Source organism: Calidris pugnax, unplaced genomic scaffold (assembly GCF_001431845.1).
Source record: "Calidris pugnax isolate Ruff unplaced genomic scaffold, ASM143184v1 scaffold194, whole genome shotgun sequence".
Classification (NCBI taxonomy): Eukaryota; Metazoa; Chordata; class Aves; order Charadriiformes; family Scolopacidae; genus Calidris; species Calidris pugnax.
In genome coordinates, this window is record NW_015090923.1 from 276,998 (window position 1) to 279,181 (window position 2,184).

Consider the following 2,184-nt stretch of genomic DNA (forward strand, 5'->3'; position numbering starts at 1 on the left):
CTTCTTCCCAGGCCCTCAGTTTTCAGAAGACCCCTCCCAGCTGCAGCCCTCTCAGTTCACCAGTGACTACAGACAATACCAGTGAGGATTCTCCTCCTTCTCCTGGTCCACGTTGGCCCCGAGCTGAGATGTCCCGAGGCTGGAGACGCGGTGTGTCCTCACGCCGGTGGCTGCCTCTTACCCAAACCAGGCCTGGAGGCCCCTCAGCCCTTCCCAGCGTCGCGCTGCGCAGGAGAACTGTTAGAAGATGACAAATCTATTTATTCCCCGTAGAGTCCATTGCTGTAATGTTAACTCATGTCTGATAGAATACACCGAGCTTTGAGACAAGGACCAAACGGAGTCTTGTCGTCCTTTGGACGTGGACTGGAGGGAAGGTCTCTGGAGTCTTCTCCGGGATGTGGCAGCGACAGCGACCGCGGCCTCTTCCCCGACGGATTTAGGTCACGACACACATTTCAGCTTTAACCTACGCGCAGTTTTACCTTCCTAAAGTGAATATTACTGGGAGAATGTGCAAGCCAGTGAAAATTACTTCCAGCAATACTTATTTCACTCCTGTTCTTTGTTTTCCGTGCTGCCGCCACGCAGCCCAGGGTCTCTGGGTAAAGCTGGACCTGCCTTTTTGGGGTCCGTGGGCTGCAGCGTCCCCCGTTGTCCCCTAAACCCTCCAGGCTTTGAGCCCCCTGTGGCAAGAGGTGGCAGCAAGTTAATTCTTCACCTCTGCTGCTGGTCTTTTCGCCTCAGGTCCAGTCCTGAGCACAATTAAAGCGGCTGCTCCGTGGTTTTGTTCTTAAACTCCAGGCGTGGAGGTGTGTTCCCTCTTGCCAGTGGTTAAAAGGTCATAATCCAGTGAGGTTTTCTGTTGTTAATGCATTTGCTTGGTGCCATCGTGCTCGCATCATGCGTTCTGCCAGTTCCTGGTGGAATATTTGTACTCAAAAGGACTTTATTAGTATTATCTGAGCTGCTGCGTGGCTTTTCCCCCGCCCGGGAGGGAGTTTGATCCCTGCCCTCTGGCAGGAGCCTGTCGGAGCCAAAAGGGGGAAAGGGTGGAAATCAGGCAGGAGCAGTCACAATTAGTGGTTGATAAAGGAGTGAGCTGGGATTGTAGGAGGCACACGGGATCCTCACCATCTCCTGTGTCCTGCTCTGTGTCTGTGTGTCTGTCAGTCTGTCTGTCTCCTCACTTGAGCCCCCCGGCAATAGGGCTGGGGAGTCTCTGGTCTCTGAGGCAGCTCTGGAGCCTCCCCTGGGCATCCAAATTCCCATTTTAATCCCCAAAGGTGTTTTCCCAAACTCTTTCCTAGGAGATAGGAGCCCTCGGGTGTTGTTGAGCTCTGCAGCTCCAGCGTTTCCATCTCCAGCCCTCGCACCCCTGAGCTGTCCTGGGGCGTTTGCTGGGAGGGGAGAGGATTTGGCCAAGTCCCCTCCTGGCCATGGGGGACCTGGGTGACCCCTCCTGCCCGTGCTGTGGCCGGGGGGGACATGGGGGTGCAGAGGAGCTGCTGTAGGTTGAGCTGTCACAGGAGAACCTGCTGCTCCCCTCCCTGGGGGCTCCAGCAGGTCCCCAAAGGTGGCCCCCATAAAGGGGCTACCACACAGCCCTTCCCCACAGTGGCAGGGACACGGGGAGAGAGGGACATGTGCCACCGGTGTCCAGCTGTGGCCCAGAGGCCATGGTGGCCCTTCCTCACCCCTCTGTGAGGCAAGGGGATGGGGCTGGGGAGAGGAGCTTGGTTTGGCTCAGATCTTCCCTCTAATCCCCCACAACAGCCACCTGCACCCCGGGAAACACAGATTTGGGGTGTCATCCTCCCTCCCTCCGCACCACCCGGGCTGCAGCAGCTCAGGGCACCCTCCTCTTCCTCACCGAGCCCTGGAGGAAGCCTTCACCCAGCCCTGCTGGAGAGCAGCCCTGAGGAGAAGGACTTGGGGGTGTTGGTGGGTGAGAAGCTCCACAAACCCCCCACCCCTGGGCTGCATTCCCAGCCCCGTGGGCAGCAGGGTGAGGGGGGCATTCTGCATCCTCACTGAGCCCCAGAGGAAGCCTTCACCCAGCCCTGAGGAGAAGAACTTGGGGGTGTTGGTGGGTGAGAAGCTCCACAGGCCCCAACAACATGCTCTGGCAGCCCAGAAACCCCCCACCCCTGGGCTGCATCCCCAGCCCCGTGGCCAGCAGGG

At 58.3% G+C, this 2,184-nt stretch overlaps 1 protein-coding gene across 2 annotated transcripts in view; it reads left to right on the plus strand.

Moving 5' to 3' along the window:
* TIMM17A (translocase of inner mitochondrial membrane 17 homolog A (yeast)) overlaps nt 1–798 on the plus strand; it is a 14,886-nt gene extending 14,088 nt beyond the window's left edge. For both annotated transcript variants that reach the window (XM_014951324.1, XM_014951325.1), the window contains exon 6: nt 12–798. In XM_014951324.1, the coding sequence (XP_014806810.1) occupies nt 12–85 (74 nt within the window). In that variant the 3' untranslated portion in view covers nt 86–798. The remainder of the gene's footprint in view (nt 1–11) is intronic.
* Nucleotides 799–2,184: the final 1,386 nt, after the last annotated feature.